The sequence below is a fragment of the Electrona antarctica genome (assembly GCF_951216825.1).
Source record: "Electrona antarctica genome assembly, chromosome: 10".
In the NCBI taxonomy this organism is placed as follows: domain Eukaryota; kingdom Metazoa; phylum Chordata; class Actinopteri; order Myctophiformes; family Myctophidae; genus Electrona; species Electrona antarctica.
The window spans coordinates 36,201,302-36,226,013 of record NC_136791.1 but is presented as its reverse complement, the minus strand read 5'-3'; the positions used below and the strand labels follow the sequence as shown (position 1 = coordinate 36,226,013).

The 24,712-nt window shown below is 42.2% G+C and overlaps 2 protein-coding genes across 2 annotated transcripts in view; one reads left to right on the top strand and one right to left on the bottom strand.

Moving 5' to 3' along the window:
• The window catches only part of hhat (hedgehog acyltransferase), a 428,216-nt gene that overhangs the window by 271,178 nt on the left and 132,326 nt on the right, over positions 1 to 24,712 (top strand). The window lies entirely within an intron of this gene.
• On the bottom strand, positions 8,321 to 23,530 carry synpo2la (synaptopodin 2-like a). Its single transcript, XM_079512714.1, has 4 exons — positions 23,220 to 23,530; positions 17,969 to 18,120; positions 16,777 to 17,501; positions 8,321 to 12,858 (listed from the first exon to the last, which is right to left on the bottom strand). The coding sequence occupies exons 1-4, from the start codon at positions 23,319 to 23,321 to the stop codon at positions 10,241 to 10,243; spliced, it is 3,597 nt and encodes a 1,198-aa protein (XP_079368840.1). The 5' UTR covers positions 23,322 to 23,530; the 3' UTR covers positions 8,321 to 10,240.

Here is a 24,712-nt window from a genome sequence, read left to right as displayed (position 1 = left end):
GCGTGCGTGCGTGCGTGCGTGCGTGTTTCCAGCTTGTGCTTGTTGACGCTCATTAATCTCAAGGCAATTATGCACTGTCAAATAGGTATACATCTATTTTTAGATGGCACATATACAGTATCACCCTGTGCTCATACATTTGCACGTGATGTCACCGCATGGGCAGATTAAGTTGTCTGAGTGAGTGGGCGTCATGATTATAGTTTGTGACATAGGCAGAGTATTGACAGGATGGGGTCCCACTCAGAAGTGCAAGATGGAGAGGTTGGGACTGGGTTGACATCTCCTCAGGTTTCCCCACAGCCCATTTCACATTTCCATGTGAAATACCGATAGTGCACCTCTAATTTTGTACAGAGTTCTATGCAATTCATACAAATACACAATTCATTCAAAAATATATATTATTTATTTAAAAGATAGAGAGCCCATCTTTTTTCAAATAGCTTGTCCTTTCCATTGATTTTCTAGGTCATTGATTTTGTCTTCCACTTTATCCAGCCTATCGATCTATCGATCCTATGGCAATTTGTAACTGGCCTATATAAAAAGTCTAAGCTTATCACCGAAATCACCCCTTATCAATTAATAGATTAGAAATAAAGGCCTAAGTCTAATAGGGGATTCACACTGAGTCCGTTTGATTCAAACTGTTCCCGAATACGGTTGCCTGGTCCCCGTTGGCCATGATTCACATTGGCCTTGATTCTTCTGCACCCAAGTACAATGAGACGTAGCTTGCGGAGTTAGTTCATTCAGACAACCTCAAGGGGGTTCATGCCATGCTCAAAGGCACATACTATACTCAAGGGGTTAACATGCTGCATTACTATGTGGGTGTACAAGTGTGTGCAAGTCCCTCACGTCATTCGCCGATGCGGCAGTCAGCTGACCAATTGGGCGGGCTACTTAAGCTCACCAGTCTGCATGCTCTTCCTGCCTTCCTCTGCATATGGTCCCTGGTTGTATGTGATGTTTTTTCCCACCACCACCCCAGCACCACCGGGTCAAATATCATATGCACACTCATTACTCATTCTGTAATAAATATTGGTAAATCTATTCGTGAGTTGTCTGACTGAACTTCATTCAATTGTATTCAATGCTTTCACATTGCATCGATCCATATCCGAGTACACTTCGGTCCCACGCGGTCCCGGGAACGGTTGGGTGAACAGTAATTGTACGGTACGGTTGGGTGAACGGTACGCAGCATTCACACTTCCACAACATCTGCAAAGTGGTCCCGAATGCACACCCAGGACCATAGTGTGTAAAGGGAACAGGCCGGTTTCCGGGGGATCACACACTCACCAGCTTACACTGCTCACGCAAGACATTGAAGACTGCAGGCCATTGAGAAAGCTGAGTAGTTCTACTGGACCTCACAGGTGACACTGTTCGCCGTTCGGCTTTCAAAGTTTGCAGGATTGGTCTGTTTTGAACAAAATGCCTTAAATCATGAACGCAGCGTGCGATTTCCGTGCAATTTTGTACGTACATTCCTGGGGAACAAATGCACCCTTTTCACATTGGCCTGTTATATGACTTTTGCAAAACACATTTTGGAACAAAATGCCTCAAATCATGAATGCAGCGTCCGATTGCCATGAAAGGCTTAAGAAGACATGGCATCCTTTTCACATTGACACCAGGAGGCCACAATCATCTACCTGACCTGGCGGAGACCTGTGCTCCGAGGAGCACTTATTCTAGTTTATTAACATACTCTAGCAAACAGATTAGAAACAAAAATATTTTATTCACTAGTCTAAAACATTATGGTTTGCCATATTGTCAATGAAGATTGGCAATCTTTTTTGCAATACTTTTTATAGTGTAGCCTACATTCCAAATTCTGACCACTCTATGGTAGACAGAGTAGGTTAATGCAATATAACTTACCAAACTACTCCCCAGGAATGTAGATCCTGTGGTTGGATAGGACCATGCCCTTAGGTTAAAATTGTATTTAACCAGTGAGAAAGCAGGCATGCTCTATTCACTCAGTGGTAGAATTTGTCTGTAATTCGGCGTGGGGACTGGGGTCCTGGGGACCCTTGTTTGAGTCTTCTTTTTTCTTTTTACTAGTATGATTATCTAAAAAGCAGCCGGCATGATGGCATCCATATTCTGTATTCCAGGCAACATAATTTGTGTTTTGGTGAAATGAGAGGAACAGAGTAGCTGCCATTGTGTTAACATTTGAACTATATTGGCTATACAAACACAAGTATCTAGTATAGTGCAACAAGGCATAACTGATAACCCTTTTAACATAACCCTAGTTAACTCAGTAGGCTTACTTAAAAAACAAGAAAATATCATAAGTCAAGGCGCTTTTCATTTTCAAGCACCTGGCAAAAATCTTCTGGCATCTCTGTTTTGATTACAGGTCTGAAGAAGCTGCCAAACTATGCACACACACACTCCCTGGATGCCAAAGTGAACCTCTGCGTTTTACAAGTTATATTAAGAACAATAATTTGTCACATTTAATGGATGGAGCTGAAGAGGAGTGGTGCTGTTTTTTATTTTTTTGGTTATTGTTGTTTTGCTTTCTTTATATCAGTAATTGTCTTGTAATGTTCATTGTTGTTTTTTTGTATATTTGTATTGTCATTTGTGTGTAAAAAGGAAAATAAATACATTGTTGAAAAAAAAGAAGTGAACCTCTGCCCCAAATATTCATTTTTAAGGTATTGCAGAGCCCCTTTGACTATCTTGAAAACCAATCTAAATTTTAATTGCTTAACCTTGCTTTACCATGAGCCATCCTAGCATAATTCACATACACTACCTACACTGACCAACATAGCTATTCTTAGAATTTAACAAGCACAGCAATCAACATCCAAAATCATTACATAATAATTCAGTGCTGTCTTATTTAGCTAAACATTTTCATTAAATACTGCACTATTGTGGACATTATGCATAAGAATTGTTTGTATTTGTTTGCTTGTTTGTATTGTTTGTTGTTTGTATTCACCAAACTGGATTTTGTTATAACATATTCAATATTATCTTTGAGTGATTGATTGATTGATTGATTGATTGATTGATTGATTGAATACTTTATTAGACAGATACTGTATGTAAACAGCACAATGTATACTGTACAGTCAGACATTTGAGCTAAAAGGATAACACAAAAAAGTCCTGGGGACTTTTCCATTGTGGTCCTATCCTATGAGTTAGACATCACTATAATATTTTCAAATACGTATAGGCAAGAGCTAAACAGCAATTTGTTTTTGTTTCTTTTTTTTAAACTTTTGCAGTCATATTTTGTATGGACAATGGTGGCAGCTGGGGGCGAACTCGTAATAAATCACCATAATTTGGCTCTTGGTGACTAGTTTTTGAATTTTGGTGTGGTGTTAGGTATGGGTATAAGGTTTTCAAAAAGCTGTGCAAACGTGTTGGATGCACCCCCTAGTGGGCTGTTTGCACAGACTCAAATATTAGATACGTATAGCTATGGTTGTAAACCAAAATAATTGATAAAATAGATTTTTCAATGGATTCTGTTACTATTGGGTGTGCTAAATAACATACTACAATTTTAGGAAAAACAAACAACCAGAAAGGCATCGTTTTCAAGATGGTGTCCATGGTGGCTAAAATGAGCTAAAATGCCTATAAACTGGGATTTAATATGTAAAAAATCATGGTGTTAGGTATGGGCATAAGGTTTTCAAAAACCATTGCAAACTAATTATGCTTGCCCCCTAGTGGTCGGTTTGCAATGAAACCACTATTAGATATGTAAAGTATATGGTTGGAACCCCAAATAATTGATAGAAGAGATTTTTCAATGGATTCTGTTACCATTGGGTGTGCTAAATAACGGAAAACGAACAACTTGAAAGGCATCGTTTTCAAGATGGCGTCCACGATGGCTGCTGGGGAGCTTAAAATGCCTGTTTCATTCCAAAGTTGCAAACCGACCACTAGGGGGCAAGCCAAATTAGTGACCTTATGACCATACCTAACAGCATGCCAAAATTCAAAGAGCCAAGTGCATAATTGTTATGATTTTTTACATTAATCACAGTTTATACATTTTATAGGCATTTTAGCTCCCAGCAGCGTCACGTAAAAAATCATAACAATTATGCACTTGGTAACTGCTTTTTGAATTTTGGCATGCTGTTAGGTATGGTCATAAGCTTTTCAAAAACCATTGCAAACAAATTTTGCTCGCCCCCTAGTGGTTGGTTTGCAATGAAACCATAGGCATTTTAAGCTCCCAGCAGCTCCATCGTGGACGCCATCGTGCAAACGATGCCTTTCAAGTTGTTCGTTTTCCGTAAAAAATGTGTATGTTATTTAGCACACCCAATGGTAACAGAATCCATTGACAAATCTCTTCTATCAATTATTTGGGGTTCCAACCATATACTGACATATCTAATAGTGGTTTCATTGCAAACCGATTTTAGCTTATTTTAGCCACCGTGGACGCCATCTTGAAAACGATGCCTTTCTGGTTGTTCGTTTTCCCTAAAATTTTAGTATGTTATTTAGCACACCCAATAGTAACAGAGTCCATTGAAAAATCTATTTTATCAATTATTTTGGTTTACAACCATAGCTATACGTATCTAATATTTGAGTCTGTGCAAACGCGTTGGGTGCGCCCCCTAGTGGGCTGTTTGCACAGACTCAAATATTAGATAGCTTTTTGAAAACCTTATACCCATACCTAACACCACGCCAAAATTCAAAAAACTAGTCACCAAAAGCCAAATCTTTTCAAGTGCGCCCCCAGCTACTTGGCAAAAGTTCTGCAAGCCATAAATAGGTTACTATGTGGATATAAACAGAACGTCTCAGGCCTGCCTTGTGCGTGTAAAGAGTGCCAGAGTTTCGCTATGACTGCACGCATAAGTTCTCTCATTCACCAAGACAACCACACACATTTTTATTTTAGATATATTATATCTTTGGGGCTTTTCTGCCTCTATTCGGATACACAGAAAACAGGGAAAGAGACGGGAAGTGACCTGCAACAAAGGTCGTGGGGCTCGGTAATAAAACTCGCAACATTCAAGCCTTTAAATGTGGTATGCGCTCAGCCATCGGCGCCCCACAGATTTTATATAGCATGATTGTAATGTGAGTCGACTCGACAGTGCCACTGTATGGTAAATAGGCCTATATGTGTTAGGCCAAGAAAAGAAACATAACATATAAAGCCACGTTAAAAAATGTATCATTTGAAAAATGCACATGCCATATTTGATATTCTGCCTAAATTTAGGCTATAATGTACCCTCCCTTGGCTCCTCCTTTCCATCAATTGAAAAATGGCATATAGTCCTATATGTTAAACTGACGTGGTGTATTAACTGTATTTCGATTGGGCCTTTTGACTCAAAGGTTTTCATCTGGGAGCAATGTTAACTCCATAGACATAGACACATACAAAACAGAAAAAGTACAAAAATTACGGCACTCCATTACGGCACTCCATCTTTAAGCATGTTCAATCAGTATAGGAAATAAATGGGTCAAAGGCACTACTTAAAAGGCGATGGTAATAATAATTGTTTGGCCCAAGTGCTTGACATGTCTCTGACTGACTGTCAGAGTCAGTTGCTGAGTAATGTATCAAGACAGATTTTCAATGCATTGAATTATCTGTGATCTGAGGTGACAGATGGGATAAAGGCCTGCCCCCTGGAAGGGCTCCTATCCAATGCTTGGAAAGGAGCCCTTCTAGGGGGCAGGCCTTTCACCAGGAAGCAAGCTGCACTTTACCCAATCAAAATATAGGTGTGACCATAGGGTGTGACTAACATGTAAACCTCTTCCTTGTGTCGTGTGTATCGGAAATAAAAACTCATGAAAACAACACTGGAAGTTTTTTTCCCCCCTCAAAACAGTTTCAGAAATGTAACTTTGGTCGATTATTTCTTCCCTTCAATAATACCAATTGATCTCTTTCTCTTTCTTTTCTCTTTTTTTGACTGCACCAAACCTATGAATCTTTATTTTATATCACTGTTATTATCTTTGATCACCTTTATAACGAGGTATAACTTTGTGTTGCACGCACGCACGCACGCACGCACGCACGCACGCACGCACGCACGCACGCACGCACGCACGCACGCACGCACACACACACACACACACACACACACACACACACACACACACACACACACACACACACACACACACACACACACACACTATCACCATTCCTGAAATAATACAGCAGAGGGCAGACCTGCCTGATGTGATGTTGGATAATGACACAGGCCTATATAAATATCACACAGACAAAAATGTGTCAAAATAGCATTTGATCAACACTAAGTTAATAGATTAACACTACTGTCATCAAGGAACTCCCCAGTGAATGGAATTGTATAGTCCCGCTGGGATTCCCTGACCTGACAGTATGGGGACAGAGTTAGTAGTGGCATGTCTCACCTTTGTTGGTAGGCCATTCTGTGAATCGTCGAAGGTCGCTGTTTCTCTCTGTGCTTTCGTTCTTTTCAACCTGGATAAAGTCTATTTTCTCCTCAGCAGTGAATTTGATCACATCACCCATAGCAAACTGCTTGTTGGCAGAGATTTTCAGCCCTGTGCTGTACGATAGCAAAGTTTAGCCTACTATTTTCTCTATTTATTCGTATTGTTTTATTATTATTATTATTATTATTATTAATTATTTTTTATCTTTGTAACTTTCGCCTATAATGGCATGCTCAATATAGGGATGCGAGGTTGTTGTTAAGCAGTGACATTAGCTGCACTGATTGTTCAGCTGCTGTAACCCCTAGAGATGATATGGCTTTAGGGGTGTATAACCAACATTTGAAGTGAACAGAGCTCCTGACCTGTCTAGTTGAGTAAGTAGCATTATTCTGTATTTTAGCAAACTGGGTGTATCACCCTTATGTGTATCTGTCATTTTATTCCCCTCACCTGGTGCAAACAAAGCCTTGCATGGTACTAGCCCGCATGTGATGATAATAATAATAATCTAATTAGGCCTACTTTCTGCATGTGGCCATTAATGGTTCTTACTTCACTCAGAATTTCAGAACATACACTGTAGCAGTAGCTGGTCTTAGAAATTGTCTCCTGGGTATACTGACTTGTTGTTGGTAATTAATTTACATAGGCAAAATGTACTGTATGCATGTGATTTGTCTTGTCAAGTTTAGATGTGAGCACACCTTATAACAACTATTATAAGCCATTCAGTTGGTCGGTCAGTTTGTTGGTCCAAACTTTATGTATTATTATATAATTTATGTATTGAATAATACATTTATATGTTTTTAATGTTATAATTTGATCTTTTGCTATAAACTTTTTTGTAATTTCTTTAAAATTCTGTCACTTCATTTTCTTCACTTACACAGATGACTGTCTGTCCTGATGAAGGTCTAAGCGGCCGAAACGTCGACCCAATAAAGAGCAACATTTTGGCAAGTGTCTGACAGTGTCTTTCAAAGATACCCTTATCATTATATGCTCTATTGGGGGGGCCTCAATTCTTACTGGAAAAAAACCATCAAATAAATAATTAAAACCAGTGTTGGGCAAGTTAAGCTACATGTAGGCCTATCTGACCCAACACTGCTGTCTGGTGGTGTTTGACAATGGTTTATGCAGTGTGTGTCCGATCCATCTCCATCTTCGTCTACTTTCATTTGCTGCTGGGATAGTTGTTTTGTCTTCATCCACAGATCGTTATTGCTGATCTTGTCCGGCCAGTGTATTTTCAGGATTATTCTGAGACATTTGAAATTCTATAATTCATATTTATTTGTGTGTTATTGTCTTGATTAAATGCATATTGGGTGTGGTAGTACAGTATGTAATGTCAAATGTTTGTTGCTATGTTATTATCTTTTTATAGAAAACACATTACATTTTGAATTACTATCTAACTGATCATGCTATACGTGTCTTTGGATATTTGACATTTATTATAAAATATTGCAATCTTCCACATTGTATAATTCCAGTCCATCATGGCAAGGACACACAATGAACAAGAGTGGGCAGTGATGGTGGAAGAAGTAATGAGCTTGTAGATCAAATAGATCAAATAGTCCACATCTACGTATATAGGGATGAAGTGGTAAATGTAGGTTTTCTAATAATATAAAAAATCTACAAAGTAACTAGTAACTAAAGTTGTCAAATATTTTTAGTGAAATACTTCAGTAAAGTAAAAATACCTCAACATTTTACTTTAGAGTACTTGAGTACGTATAGTAGCTTTCCACCACTGGCAGTTATAGACACTATTTGTATTCCTCTAAAAAACAGGCTTGTCTCCAAAGTCAGTACAAAGCATGTACAGCCCTACTTTATTGCAGCATCATCCACAAACATTTTTATATTCATTATTCTAGCTACAACCAGAAACACGTACATTATTTATAATTTTACACATAACCAAAACTATATCCACAACCTTTAGGTTTTAGCAGATATAACATTAATAAAAGATACAGCTCTGAGATAATACTATCTTTAGAAATGATAAAAAACAAAACAAAATAGTATCGTTTCAGCACTTCACTGTCAATTTCCCTGCAACAAAAAAGAACACATTCATCTCTCCAGTACTTCACTTTTTAACTTCACTGCTTACCAGCATTGGCATATCGAAAGTATAAGCCATTGCCTCAAGCTGTGCCATTCAAAAATGTACGGCATCATATCAAATTTCCTTCTCATTTACTTACACCGGCATAATTGTAATTCTGTGCCCCCTCTCTTTTCAGCCTATTGCAACACCTTGCTACAGAATCCAAACTTTCCTAGACACAGTCATTTCATTTCTACAGGCTGTGGTATTCCAAAACCATGAACCAATCAGATGTCTCACATTTGTGGTATACTGTCCAATGTTTTTCTATCCTATAAAATGGTGGATAGCCTGAAACAACATAATATGCCAATGGAGACCTTAACCTACAGGCTAAATTGTAAGCCCTTACCGTCATGCAGCAGGCCATACGAGGTCCTGCATCTATCCATATCCAGTCACTCTCATACCTTTGACCCATCTTTTATGCCGGTGCCTCTGTTAGTCATCTGGCCCTTCTCAAAGTTCAGTCTCGTTAAAACAAAATACACATTCAATCATTAGTGCCATTGGTTTAATACAAGATGAGAGTGACATACATCCAAACAGGCCACACTGGTACAGAGAAGGTCTGTTTTTGCCCAAGTGTGACTCACAAGCATTTATATCCAGTGAGTAGTGACATATAATGTGACAGCCAGGGCACCTGCTGAGTGTGACCCATGCCAAAAACAAGTAACAGTTTGAACAACTAAAATGACTGCCATCTAGTGGTGGCTTAGAGCAGTGCTTTTTCCACCAATGCAAAGTGAATGGCCGCACCGTACATAGCAAGCATAAACCAGCGGAATTTTAATTTCCGGTTTGTACCAGATCCTTTCACTGGAGCGAAATCGGTGTGTTACAAAGGGAACTGGACACAGCTAAGCACCCAAATTAATTTATATTAAAAAAGGCGTCAAAAGGCGCCATTGGCAACGGGGTACATATACGCAAACAGGCGTCCAAAGGCGTCACGTGACACTCAGTGAGTTAAGTGCTGACGAGCTTAATAACATTAATGACATTTCATGGGTTGACAAGAATGGGATCGAAATGGCACCGCTTGGTTGGTCATGCAAATATGAATAAAAATGCTTTTCAAAAACTAACTTCATGTCATCTTATTTCAAATGTCATATATATTATTGAATAGCAGAAAGACACCTTCTCTGATCAGTGCGATCTTTGGCCATGTGATTTTCCTTAGTCAACTCCCTATCAGCTGTTAGTAGTTGTTATAGTTGAAAGACCTGCACCATTCATTTATTTTAGATATGTTTCAGATATCCTAAGTTAAAAAAATATAGAAACAGGCATTATATAAGTTATTATAGCACTTGTGTGATGTATTCTCATTATTGTTGACAACAACTCAAATAAATGTGTAAATACATGTACTGTATCAGCAAAAACATACATGTGTGGAGCAGCATTTTGAGCAAAAGATTTGTCTAGGCTTATCTGGTCTACAACCAAATATTCCCTGTCACACACATTGCACAAGCATCAGGTCAGTTCCTGGACCTTCTGGACTAAAACACAAGGTTCTCCATTTCTTCTCATGTAGTTTAGTGGTCAACATTAAATGATGGTGTCCAAGACTGGTATTACTAATTCGATTTCTGCTCACATGGCCCCTGGCCTCCAGATGCGGGGTTGGATGCCCCCTTTGGTGGCAACAAACCGAGGCCTAGCCACCTGAACCGGATTGGCTTTCAGTGGGGGCAAGTTGGAAAGGAAACTCAGCTCGGGGGCACTCTGGAATTGCTTGGCTGACTGGAGGCCGGTGTTGTACGACACCGGAGTGTAGGGTGTAGGGAGTGCATTGGGCACGGCATTAGGAACAGGGGGAGCAGAGATTTTTGGAAGACTTGGTAGGCCAATTGGTTGGGAAATGCGTAGTTGAGGTGAGGGTAGGGCAAAAGCTGGCATAGGCGCAGCATACGCCTGAGCAGGGGATGGATCGCGAAGCATGGGAGGTGGGGAGATCATGTTGGAGTGGGAGATACGGTCTCCAAGGGTGGTGGCTGAACGCGGCACTATCACTTTGGGTGACAGTGTTGGAGCTGTCATGGGTGTAGGTGTAGAGAAACGTTTAATCTCATACACACGTGCTGCCTTAACAGGGATCTGCCTGGGTTGGGCTAGCGAGCTACCAACCATTGTATAGTGGTCACCCTGCTGCCTCTGGGTGTGATAAGAGGGCATCGCTGACAGGTTAGCAGCACTGCCCCCATAGCTAAACATGGCAGAATTGAGCTGGTATGGTTGCCGACTCATGAAATCAAGGGCTTTGATTCCTTCTCTCTGGGCGGACGTGCCTCCTCTAGCCTTGCTCTCAGCTTTGGTTGTATCTCTCTGGGGCCCAACAGGGACAGAGGGGACTAGGAGTGGGTTGTAGCCGATGGGTGGTGGTGCCCGGATGTTGGGGGAGTATTTCCACTGTGAAGGGACATTGTATGGGGTGTCATAGGGTTGGGTCGACGGGTGGGTGGACAACTCCTGTTGGTAAGGGGTCTCGGGTGCCGTGTCCACCACGTACATGCCCATGCGACTCTGCCTCTTGGCGAACAGCTGGGCCCCCTTTCCCTCTGCTTGAGGAATCTGGGGGGTCTCATGGATTACTCGTGGCTTGGGTGCCACTGGAGGAGGCATCCTGCCCCTTTCAGCATCCTCATCATTTCCTGCATCATTAGCTTCAGAAGGCGGCCCGTATCTGTGTCTGACAGGCCTTTCATCCAGGTTCTGCACCATGCACAGTAGATCAGGATTGGGGGAGTTCTTCTTGACATCTGGAACATTGAACATGGGTCTGGGCTTACCGCTGCGCCGCAGAGATTCAAGTAAAATGCCTGTACGTCCGGTTGACCCTGGGACTGGGGTCGGGGCTGTGGTGTCTGGTTGAGAGACCACAGATACTGGAGCTACTGGGGCAGTAGAAACTAAGGCTGGGGGCGACTGGGCTACTGACACTTGGACTGGAGGCATTGGGGCAACTCTGAAGTGCGGAACAGGAGCAGATAAGTCTGGAGATTGGAGTATGGTAGGAACTGGGGCTGAAGTTATTGGTGCATATGGAGCTGGGGGCATTGACCTGGTGGGCACTAAAGTAGTATACCCCGGAGGAATCATCTCCACAGATGTAAAGTGGGCTGAATTTGGTGGGGCAACAGAGAATGCTGGTATTGGAGTGAAGGGACCTCCATGCATAGACGATGGTGAAGAAAACATTGGAGGACCAGTGGCTGGCTGTGAAGGAACATAAAAGGCTGGGTCTATAGAGGTGGAGAACGATGGTGGCAAAACCGCTGCTGAGGCAGGGCGCTGGGACCTCTTTGTTGTAGCTGGGCGAAATACCACAGGAGCAGTGGCAGATCGGTTAGTAATGAAACCAGGCGCAAAGGGACGTGCAGTTCTGTTGAGAACATTACTGGAAGGTTGCTCTGGCAGCGGTGTCTCAGCTAGCGGTGCGGGAGCGGTCAGGATAGTGACTGAGGCCGTGGCTGGTTTAGAAGACATAACCACGCTGCCCATGCTAACTGCAGAGTATGATAGGTCCCCATTAGTTGTGCTATAGCCTGTAGCAGCAGCTGGCCCTGCTGGTTGGAAGTGCCTTGGCTGGGCCTCGTCCTGTAAGGCCACAGGGGGAAGTGCTGAGAAAGTGACGGGCAAGTGCTGCGGCTGGAATTGTGGCTGCACTTGCGGGTTCATCTCTGGCTGCAACTGGCTCTGCTGATACATCTGAGGCTGCTCCTGGACCTGGACCTGTGCAGGAACCTGAGGCTGTGCCGCTGCCACTTTCTTCGCATGCTCAGCTGCTCTCTTTCTCTGCTGTTCAAACAGTTGAGCACCTTTCCCTGTGGAGTCACTCAGCCCTGGACTGGTTGCATCCTCTGCCCCATCACCGCGACACCCAGGACCTGCTGCTGCCCTCTTCTCCAGCATGTCCAAGTAGTCACTGTCCCATGTTGGGTCAGGTACCGCTGAGAAGCCGTCCTCATCAAACTCTGATTCACTCCCAGGGAATACCCCATCCTCCTCCTGTGAGTCGTGACACATATCCTCATCCACACTACCGAAGCTGGTGAGGGTGTACTTCTTAGAGCGTTGCCGTCTCTTCTTGAACATCAGAACGCCCTTGGAGTGAGGGTTGGGAGCATCGGTCAGCAGGGAGGCGATTGTTCGACACTTAGTTTTGGCCTCCTTCACATTCTTGTCCAGCGCTGTTTCCCCTCGGTTCAACTCTGTAGGGACAAAATTAATAGTTGTTAAAAAATGATATATACACGTGACAGATCATAGAAATGTGTCAAAAATGAATTTCAACAGTTTCCAAGTCATTCAAAAATACAAAATGACTTCAAGAAAAGTGGATCTTTTCTCTTCTAGAATGATGCACAAATAGGAGACCATAAGGCTTTAATAGGGTGGACAATGATGTTCTCAGATTCAAACATGAACTTGAGAAACGAGATCATGGTCTAAATTTTAATTTAGGCACTTCTGGAAAATCTGGGGCTTCTCACATTAGCTTGGGTGAAGGATATATTTGCACCTTACTAGCTTCTGTGACATCTATCTTTACCCAATGTATTTGCAAGCTATGGAAGGTCCTATTTGTAGGTTACTGGAACAGTGGCCATATTTCAAACAGTAACCACGGTATGGCATTTAACTTGTTGCAGCATTAAGCTGATTATCACAAACTCTAAGATCCTCATAATATGAGGACCTAGCTGTAGGTCTTCATTTGTCCCTGACAGTGTCCCTGAGCAGCCCATTTGAATGCTAATCTTGAACTCAGTGGCAGCCAGAGGGATTAGCACTGTACATTTATTTTTCATCTTAAAGTAGCCCATTCACTTCAAATAGCCTAACCCTGCCCTATTCCAAGGACTCTTATGGCTGACTTCTAAGAAGTAGTCGTTGACTTTGACTTCTAAAAACTAACCTTATAAAAGTTGGTCACACATGATCAATCAGTATATTATTGTCTGCATCAACAAACTTCCTATGAAGCCCATGTCTACAATGCACTATATATACTTATAATGCATTCAAATCTGCTTATAACACTGTATAATTAATTGATTCATTATTGCTGTTCACTCCTGGACATCGAGGATCATAGTGTATCTGTATTAAATAAAACATTAAAATAATTGTATAATGGATTAAAGTGTCACTGGGTAAGTGGTCATTGGGTGCTTTATTGTCTAGTAGTGTCTACACATTCAGGAATGCCATTTTACTTCAAGAACCCCAATGAACACTTACAGAGTAGGTCATTGTATTGTAATACTTTGACTTTATACAGTAAGTCAATATGCTTTATAATAATATATTATATAATATATATTTTTTCTTCTTGCGACCGAAGGTCGCAGATAACTATGAAACCTTGCGTTTATGACACCTAACCCACTTTCCCCATCACCTAACCCACCTTCCCTGTCACTCACCCGCCCAGCAGTCTGACATCACCCAGGCGGATGCGTGCACATGCCGATCTGCCCCAGCAGTACGACCTAGTGCTGGTTGCCTAGTGTTCTAAGCATACCCTTGAGCAGACCACTGTTGGGTCCTGTAGATTCTGGGGGATTTGAGATCGTTATATATGTTAATACCGTGAGCGTTAATACCGTGAGCGTTGGTCTTTTTTGCTGTGCAAGTCTGATATCAGTGTTGATATGCCCATATATTGATATTCAAATGATGTCAGTGTTGGTATGCCCATATATGGGTATTCAGGTAATGTAGTCGCCAAGGTCCCATCCCTGTTATGCCCATATATACAGATCCTTGACTGTGATCAATATTAAGCCCATATATGGGAATGCCAATATATGATCATATTGTGACAGTCTCATGATAACCACTGGTTGCCGCAAAGGTCACAGTTAACTATGCAATCATGCATTTCCCGTCAGTCAGTCAGTGTATCATTCAAAATCCCCATACATGGGGAAAGCCCCATATATGGTGCCCAGGTCTCGTGACTCGCAAACTCTACTGTACAGTATATTGCACTTTTACTCCACTAAAATGATTTGAAAACTTTAGTTACTTTGCATACATTAACCAGTTCAGCCCTATTTACAAAATTATTTTATGCATTTTGAAAACAATGAGTACTTTTACTTTTGCTACTTTAAGTACATTTTGATGATACTCATTATGGTATTAATACTTTTACTTAAGTAAAGTGAGTACTTATTCCACCACTGTCAGTACATTTAACTAGCATAGCTAGATAGCTTACTCTTATCGGCCAGTTATATTAGAATAACTATTAATAGTTTTATACATATTGGTGAGCTACCATTTCAGTTATTTCAGTTATATTTAGATTATTGTAAAACTACCATGGTTGTGCTTTCGTAAACCCTGCATTGGCCATGATGAATACACATTTTAAGGGAATTCATTTTCCGTTACATGATCAAGGAAGGGCCAATAGCTCCAAACAAACATTGGGACCATTGAGAGAGGGAGGGACAGAATGAGAAAGCACATGCGTGCAAAAGAGGTGGGTGCAGTGAGTTGGTCCCTGGACCGCTACTTGACACCTGCTAGCAGCTGTAGATGCTTTTCTGAGCTCCCAGGTTGAGCGCAGGGGTTATTGGACCATCGAGCTGGATGTAAATATAGAATCCTGTACCAGCACAGCTCTCTAAGAGGCACCAAGTTGGCAAGTCACCTGCCTGAAAGTAGCCCTTTCTTTCCTCAATGCAATAGCTTAGTACGGAACAAGAGACTTGTTTTCAGATCAACGTCATATTATATTGCTATGGTCTGATGTTTTGAACCCCTATCTATGTGTTCCTCATACATGAAAAAACTATTTTGGTACTGGAAAGCTGTGAGTGTGCTTGAGTTATCTGTAAGGTCAGGGGGTTCTTGAAATCTAAATAAATTACTTGAAATCTGTGTATTTTACATTATTTGATTCGAGTAGGTATTCTAATAATTGAGCAAAGAAGTGACCCAAGCCAACACTAAAGCATAGGAATTTCTTTTTTTCCGTACCCGTTAGACAGTAATGAGGAACCTTGCATGCACACACAGCTGCTTCCCAAATTTCACCAGCAAGCCGGCTGGGAAGGACGTTTAGTATTGTGGTCACGTTGCATGTTTTCCATACAAGTGTATATATGAAGACATTCTCAACACACAAGGACTGAAAGAGTTTTAAATGTTTATTGATTGACACTGTGTGGGGAAGTGGAATTGTTTGTGGGGTCACTTAATTGTCTCTCCTCCCAATGCTGGCAATCCTGTTGATTGGAATGGGCCAAGCACTGTAGAGGAGGAGGGGTGTTTGTTTATGTTGGTATCATGTTTTGGCTTTATTATAATCTGTGAACAAATTGGCTCTGGGGAAACATTGTTTAACATTTTTGGAACTTCAATAGGCTACATCATTATGTAATTGTGCAAAATAACTCATGGGCCGTAGTAGTTAGCCTTGTTTGAGTTACTAGAGTAGTGTTACCAAATACCAATTAACCATGTGATGGTTTGCCTCACCTGCATGCTAGTGCTCCAGGCATCAGGCATGCGTATAGATGGACGTCGTAGGGGTTCAGTTTGGCTAGCCGTGATAACATCCAAGGGAGACCTACCAGGGTTTTTTGTATAAGGTTTTCCCTGTTTATAGTTTCTTACGTTCCTGCTTTGTTTCATTTTCTTTAGATGTCAAGTGTTTATTCAGTTATTTGGAGCTTTGTTTTGACCAGTGTTTCATTTTGAACTATTATTTTTGCCTGGTCATGTACTGTGAATTTACCTGCACATTGAGATGTAAATCAAATACAAAATCTACATTTGTTTTAGCTTTTTGGAACCTTGGCCCTTTCAAGAATTTTGGAGAGAGCTCTGGCCTTGAAATTGGATGGTACTGTACCTTACTGTCAGGTACTGGAAAAAACGAGAAAGTGAGAGTCTGACTGATTGTCGCCTCTGCAGTAAAATCTGTATTAGTCCATTTGGGTACATTTTCACACTCATCTATGTACATCTATTTCTAATGCATTGAACCAGAGGGAATTACTTTTTATATTCTCTACTTGCTCACCGAAAATAACAGATTTTCAAGTTGTTGGCTTGAAAATCTGACAGTGACACTGTCATGCAACTAAGTAGGTTCTATCCATACTCACTGGCTTGCTTGGCCTTTTCCATGTAGGTTGTGGTGAGTTCCTCGTCAACTGGTCTGTCCACGGGCCCCACCATGGGCACCATTTGACTGCGAGAGCCCAGCATCAGAGCCTCCTTGGCCCTCTCAGGGGACACCAGCGGTACATTGGATGGCTCCAGGAAGCCGCTGTCCTCCTCCGGTGCTCCGTCACGTGGTCCATGGTCGTCTGCTGAAGAAATGATGGAGGAGGTTTCTGTGGAGGTCTGGGAGGACCACAATCCCGGAGCAGGAGGGTGGTAGATCACCTCCCTCCGAGCCACCCCCGGTAGGCCCTCTCCTCCTCCTCCCACTCCCACACCCCCGTGCCCATCCGACAGGCTGGGATAGACACGCGCATCTGGAGCGCTGTCATACCCACTCATTTCTGAGGTCTCGCCGCCCTCCGGGGAGGTACGTCCCGACAGCTTCCCCGGCGTGGAGTTGCTGGGGCTACGGCGCTTCTGCCGGCGCTGCCTCTCATATCCTGCCACGTCAGCGTCACTGTCCGTCTCGCCGTAGTACGCCTCACTTCCCGGTGGAGATGTCGGGCCACTGGCCTGTGAGGAGCGGCTCCGGTGGATCTCTCTGACGGGTACGTGGTGTGGACGGGGGGGTGACATGGTACCCAGAGAAGCTCGATACTCTTTGTCGATCCGGGGCGATGGGGCACGGGTCACAAGCACCACAGACTGAAAGCCAGCCGGTGCCCTGCAGAGGAGCAGACAGGATATCACCAGGGCAAGAATGCTAGATTAAATAGTGACTGAATCCCAAACCCAAATCTTTGTGAAGCATGACATCAAAATGACTAAATTCACACTGCGGCCATTTGCTTGTTTACAAAAAGATGGCCAGTTCAGTACCCTGCTTTTCACCATTGTCAGGCTTCACACAGATTTGGGGTTGGGTTTTAGTTACTCTTTAAAGCTGCAATTATAACCCAGGTCCCCCAAGCAAGCATGGGAAATCCTACTGTTAATCTCATTTGAGCAGAAGCTAAATTGTATTTTGACTTTGAATAAATCCTTTTTAGTCCATGTTGTCTGAATCAGTACTTCAGTAGTTTCAAAGTTGTTTTTAGCAGAAATCACAATTCTTCATGATATACACAGCAACACAGACATAATTGGCTACATATTAGCTAAGAACATACAACTTTACTGTAAACCCCTGACCTTTTGACCCGGATGTGAAGTATTCCTGGCGAGCTGTCGATGAGGTCCATGGCCTGGGCGTGAGACAGACCTCCGCATGGTTGTTCATTAATGGATAACAGCTCATCAGCCTCCCGCAACCCAGCCCTGCACGCCTTACTGCGCTTACGCACCTGTCCCAGCAGAGGGAGGCGACACACACACACGCAAGCGCGCACACACACACACACACACACACACACACACACACACACACACACACACACACACACACACACACACACACACACACACACACACATAATGAACAAAACAATGAAAATTACTAATTATATTTGTATTGGTATGACCATGACGGGCCGCAGATAATTTAAGCAGGGGGCCGCATGTTCATTTAATTTATCGTATTCAAATGTCCTTTTATAGCCTAACGTGTTTCTTTTGCACACTTTTAATGCTTTGTGTGTTATTTAGGCCTATCGAAGTGTCTTATTAATGTCAATGCTTCATGTTTTGTGTAAAGCTGTCTGTTTCTCTCTTTCGTGTAAGCACACACACGCTCACACACACACACACACACGTGCACGCACGCACGCACGCACGCACGCACGCACGCACGCACACACACACACACGCACGTTCCCATGTTGTATTTATGTGCATGTTTCTCTCATTCTCTGCCCTACATTTTGAAGAGGAAAGCGGGAGGAGGACACTACAGAGCAACGTGACTGAGCCATCTTGGTTTGAGATAATGATTGGCACAGGCAGGTCTTGTCCTGACAGCTTGACCCTGCTACAGACATAGACCACATTCTGCAGCTTGATGGGGCACTCACAGCCACTTAACCAGGGAGATGCCAGCCAGCTGCGATCTTCACTTGGTGCCATCATACTATCTGTGCCCCAGGGTCTGGCCATGGGAGGCACAAGGCCGTGGCATCATGCCCACCTTTAATTTAGTCTGTGTAAGCCATTTCAGCATGCCCCATATTAATAAAGCACAGCTTTGAGACACTGACTGTGTGCCACAAATGAATGCACCACATAGTTCACCATGTAAAGTTATGGACATTTTCGTTGAATGTTAAATTCATTGAATGTTAAATACACTAAGCTGATGGTAATAACACGTGTTTCCTTTAGGTGTTTTTTTGTGCCAGCACGGTGTTAACTGTACAGGAGCTGTCCATGCTGGCACACAATATCTAAACCTAAATGAAACATACCCGCATTTAGCCTTTTGTTTGTTAGCCAATTGGCTTCAGCTGTGTTTGCCTATCAAAAAGTGGAAAGGATTCCAGACTAGGGTCTAGACTAGAGTGTGGAGGTTGTCAGCCACATGGGTAACTTATTGTTTCAGGTGTTTCAGGCGAGGTTGGTTTGTCAGGTTACTGGTTCATTGACCATTCGCAAATGAAGATAATGACGATGCCAATTTCTCACTTTTCCCAAATTTAAGCAGTGTATTAGCATGCTTGGGATCTGTAGTTGTGGTTGCAGTCCCATAGCCCGGATGGACGGTGGGTGGAAATGACATATGGACTAGTTATTAAGCCCAGACAGCTCTCCATTGATGAGGGCAGGCAGACAGCTGTCCACAGTCATAAATGTGATTTGCTGTCAAGTCTGACTCTCTTATGTTATGGAATTCTGGTCAACAAATTTCACCAACAACAACTATTCCAAGGAGGTTATAAACATACTTCACTGTATAAGGGGGTATTGTGTTATAACAGCATTATTAAGGGGGCATAGTTTCTTATTTTAAACCAGTCCAAAATGAGCCAAAGTAAGTGGAGATTTTAGTACCTGCAGGCCATTTATCCACCATGAAATTAATCTGCCCTGAGGTCATTTTGAAAGGGAAGAATGTAGTTGACTAATGCAGTATGTGCACGATGTCAGTAAATTGTAGCTAGGCCTACTATACCATAATCTTGGTTTGCTTTGTTCATGAAATTGGAGGAAATTTTTCTGAGCTTCTCTTTGAAACATAGGATATTGATCTATAAAACACATCTGCAAAAATAGTGTTTGAGGTAAAGTTTTGAGTATACTGCGCTGTAACACACACCTTGGCTGACCCGGTGACCATTCGCTCTTCAACCAAGAATAGCCCCCTGCAAAGGCCCTTTTGCTCAGTCAACACTCAGTGCAGGCCTTCTCAACCTGTGGGTCAGGACCACCAGGGGGTACCCACATGATTTTGGGTGGGTACAGTGAAGTGACAATTTAAGGACTTTTAAGACATTTTTAATACTTAAGACCAAAAAAAAGAACAGAAAAGAATAAATTACCAAAAGTAATCAACAAACTAATCAGAAATTGGCCAAATTGTCAAATATAAGAGACATAAACTGTGAAAATAGCCGACCTACATGGTGTGAACTTGTAGATCTGCTATTTTTCACAATATTTCTCTGTGGAACCGAGTCAAACTAAATGTTGTGCCTCAACTCCTACAATTCCAAGTGCTTGTCAGGGTGCGCGGGTCCCCAGTTCAATATATGATTATTCTGGGGGGCCATGGCATGGAAAGGTTGAGAACCACTGACTTATCCTATAGGAAGTTCCAAATGTAGTCTTGACTCTTGGATACAGAATAGAGTGAAGAAGTATGAATAGTATGAGAAACATTGTTCTCATCTGTTTCATGTACACTGCAAACCCCAGGTTTTACTCAATTAATGCACATTGGTTGCAATCACGTGCCATTTGTTTTTTATCATTGATCAAATGACGACAGCATTGTTTTGCATAATTGTTTTGTAAGTAGACATTGAAGTGATAATAGTAATAGTATGTTTCCAAGGCGTAGCCTATAGGGCATAGCATGTGGCGGCCATTTTCTGGTTCCATCGATTCAGACACCATTCATTTTTCCCATAGAGATTTCCAAAAAATATTCAGGCTATTATTTTAAGCCTAGAATCAAGCCATCCTGGATCCTGGTGAATCATGACAATAATAAACATTATGATTCTGTGAGAAAATAAAATGTAATATTTAATTATATAATATACTATATTTAATAAATACTCTTCATTTTGCGGTTTTCAATCATTTCTTTCACAGACTTAAATGTTTTATGGTCATGATTCACCAGGATCCTGGATGGCTTGATTCTAAAATAATTCATATAAATATTTTTGGAAATCTCTATGGGAAAAATGAATGGGGTGTGGATCGATGGAACCAGAAAATGGCCACCACTGCTATATACATGCCTTATACTGTATTTTAGGTCTGCACACATACATCATACACGTCATACATTTATAGTTGAGTATTTATAGTAAAATAGTTGCATGCTTCAAAGTTACGAAGTTCTATTGTTATTTTTGTAATATAATAAATACCACTTCCTAAACATTAGTTTAAAAATCACACCCGTGTGAACTGAGTGGTGCAACTACCCTCTCCCCCTGCCTCTCTCTCTCTCTCTCTCTCTCTCTCTCTCTCTCTCTCTCTGTAATTAGCAGGCAACAGTGCAACACTATCTCTCTCTCTCTGTTTCTGGCACAACAGCGCCACTTTTGCCCCTACTGGTACTCTAAACATTGGGACATAGTCCCATAGTCCCATAGTCCCATAGTCTCATAGGGACATTGCTGTTCCTTGGAGTGCCACTCAAAAAATGAAACTCCAGCATCCGTATTGTGGGGAAAGCTTTCATAGAAAATAGCAGATCGACAAGCTAACACCGCTATATTCAGCGAAAGCTTTCCCCACAATATCAGAAAACGCTGCTAGTGTGCTAGTGTATTCTCAGTTTTCTGATATTGTGGGGAAGGGACTCTTCTCAACCATATATGGGGGTTTAAAGGGATATTTCACTTTAAAAAAAACGTTTGGTCATTTCATCGTCTACTCAGGCTCATGTAAACACACCAGACAGTTCTTAAGTTGCTCGATTCAGTATTTAGATATTTGATATTAATTTAATCTGCCCCGCCTCTTTCCTATACAAACCCATTGTAACTTCTAACTCCATTTTAACCATGATAAATTAATCGAAAACACCCGTCCTTTTTTCTGGTGACTGATGTTGTCCTACTAATACGTGAGGGGGCCGTGCTTTTTCATTTGCTGTTTTCATTTATTTTTAAATATAGTTTTTGGAAAAGGAGGAGGACCGAGGAGGAGTTGCTGCGGGGCCGAGGAGACAAAAACATCAAAAACTATATTTAAAAATAAATGAAAACAGCAAATGAAAAAGCACGGCCCCCTCACGTATTAGTAGGACAACATCAGTCACCATTTTCGATGAATCTATCATGGTTAAAATGGAGTTAGAAGTTACAATGGGTTTGTAGGCTATAGGAAGGTTATTATGATGATGATTAATATCAAATATCTAAATATTGAATCGAGCAACTTAAAAACTGAGGTGTTTACATAAGCCTGAGTAGACGATGAAATGTCCAAACGTTTTTGAAAGTGAAATATCCCTTTAAGTGTTTTAGTACCGTAACCGTTTATACATGAGGTTATTTCTAAATGTGTTCCTTAGCCAATGCAGATTCTTATTTCGGTATTCTGGTTTCTCCCAATGGAGGTCAAGATTCAAATGTTGGTCTGCATGTCAAGGTGTCAAATGTGGCTTGGTTTCTGTGTGACCCATGCATGCATGCACACAGATCACACATTTAAACTTGTTATAAAGCATTTCCTTTACAATGTGGAATTCCCTGTGATTTAATACTGCGGAGAAGATTGTATTGATTTCATGGGAGACATGACAGAGCAATAATTATATATAATAATAATAATAATAATAATACTAATAATAATGTAAATGTGAATAATTGTATTATTGATGATGCAATGCAGTCATGTACCATGGGGCTCTTATAAATCATTTTTCAATGAGATCTTCATTAAATTAATGTGTAACATCAACTCTGTTGTTACCACCCTAGCCACACTTCCAGGGAAAACCCTTGGCTTAAATAGCTGGAGTGATTTGAGCTTCTTAGCTCAAATGGCAGCAATGCAATGGAATATCTAGAAGTTGATGACTCATCCTCAGGCCCTGTACCAAACTGCGATAGCAGCCAGAGCCAGCAAATATTCCATTTCCACTTTGTTTGCAGCTCCTTAAATAATGGCTTAATATATATAGCCTATCACCGCTGATGTTTCACCTTCTGGTGCTCTGTTCAATCTACGACATTTCTCACATCCATGATGTCTCACATCAAACCACAAAACATCCCTTTGGGCACAGTACCATGTCTTTCTCTGCTATCTACAGACTGCATCTTACCTTTGCCACCTGGAGTGGTTTCAGGTGCTCCATGCCTCCCTGGAGACGAAAGCCCCATGGTGCTCCACCCGACAATGTAATTATTACCTCCTCTGCCACCATTGTTGTGGATTTTTTTTCTGTTCTTTTCTTATATTTTTCTTCGTTCCTTTCTGGGTTTGTTTAGTTTTCTGCCTGAGAGGCCATCAGTGCTTTGGCCCCATGATGAGCGGTCAGGGCTCCCTCGGAGAGCTCTAGCCGCTTCTATGTCCACACTGTCTACACTGTCTACACGCTGACTCTCTCTCTGCCTCGCTCCAGCACCAAGGCCCACACTCATGTCTGCACGCACACGCACGCACGCACGCACGCACGCACGCACGCACGCACGCACGCACGCACAGCTATGGGGGGGGGGGTCTGCTTACCCTGAAGAATGCAGGCTGCCTGGCCCTCATGTGAGTGAGGGGAGGGTCTAACAGAACACTTGTCCTGTCCGTCAGACCTGTGCCATGGCATGTTTGAGAGACTCCTCCACAAATAGAACGCAGCACCTCCACTGTTCTGCCAGCTCATCTGCACAGTCCACACCCTTACAGTGTGGAGGTTAGTGACTTCACGTGTGCTGTGAATGGGATCATGGCAGGTTTATATGATGGTCATATTTATTATTATTGTCTCCACCAGGCCGAAGGCATGGGGAGAGAGTATGTTTTGCACTCCGTCCGTGTGTGTGTGTGTGTGTGTGTGTGTGTGTGTGTGTGTGTGTGTGTGTGTGTGTGTGTGTGTCCGTCCGTCCGTCCTTCCGTCCGTCCGTTACCAGCTAATCTCTGGCACCGTTAACCCGGTCGATGCCAAACTTTGCACACACACTCCCTGGATGCCAACGATGAACCTCTGCCCCGCATTTTCCAGAACGGCCTGTTATAGCGCCACCATGAGGCAGCTTTTCACATTTTTTACCTAAAACTGCACCGATCTGCGTGAAACGTTGCATGCACACTCCCTAGAGGCCAAGGACAAACCTTTGACCTGCATTTTCCGCATCTGCCTTTTATAGCGCCACCAGGAGGCCGACTTTTGTTAAACACATTTTTTGATATTATTCCTCCAGATTCTGTCCAAAAATCTCACAAATCGTTACACAGTATCTCTATGGTCATGTGCTCAAGTCGGATCTGTCCGATATTTCATATTCCATCCTAATTGGCTATAATTGGCTTTCACAGTTTGCAAGATTGCCCCGTTTTGAACAAAAGCCTCAAATCATGAACGCAGCATGCAATTTACGTGAAATCTTTCACACATTTTCTTACTAGGCTGAGGAATATATCCCACCCTTTTCACATTGGCCTGTTATAGCGCCACCAACAGGTTGATTTTTGCAAAACAAATTTTTGGAACAAAATGCCTCAAATCATCCAATTGCCATCAAAGGCAAACATGTTTATATTACTCCTAAACATTTTGCCAAACATCTCACACAGTCCTATCCTCCTGGTGGAGACCTGTGC